General features: G+C 46.1%; 1 protein-coding gene across 1 annotated transcript in view; it reads left to right on the top strand.

The window, feature by feature from the left end:
- Window positions 1–146, top strand: part of CSUI_010730 (thioredoxin reductase) — a gene marked incomplete at its 3' end in the record, with an annotated part of 2,143 nt that extends 1,997 nt beyond the window's left edge. The window contains exon 3 of the mRNA XM_068070832.1: window positions 12–146. Coding sequence (XP_067917191.1) covers window positions 12–146 — 135 coding nt within the window. The remainder of the gene's footprint in view (window positions 1–11) is intronic.
- Between the last annotated feature and the right edge of the window lie 134 nt (window positions 147–280).

The raw sequence follows: 280 nt of genomic DNA, 5'->3' as shown, positions 1-280 counted from the left end.
TCTTTCTTTAGGCTGTTCAGAATTACATAAAGTCTCTCAACTTCAGCTATCGCACGGGTTTGCGTAAAGCAGGCGTGACGTACGTGAACGGCCTCGTCAAGTTCAAGTCGGCACAAGAGCTCCAGTATACTCTCCGAAGTGGAGAGGTAGGTGGCTACCTAAGAGAAAAGAGATACAGCCATGCCTACATGAAGAGGATAGACGTCTATTAAAAAGATGTATCTCTCGAGATAGAAGGGCTGGGGGCTGTATGTATTCCGAAGTGAAGAAGATGAAAGTG

The sequence above is a fragment of the Cystoisospora suis genome, assembly GCF_002600585.1.
Source record: "Cystoisospora suis strain Wien I chromosome Unknown contig_8127, whole genome shotgun sequence".
Taxonomy (NCBI): Eukaryota; Apicomplexa; class Conoidasida; order Eucoccidiorida; family Sarcocystidae; genus Cystoisospora; species Cystoisospora suis.
This window is presented reverse-complemented; position numbering and strand designations above follow the sequence as displayed.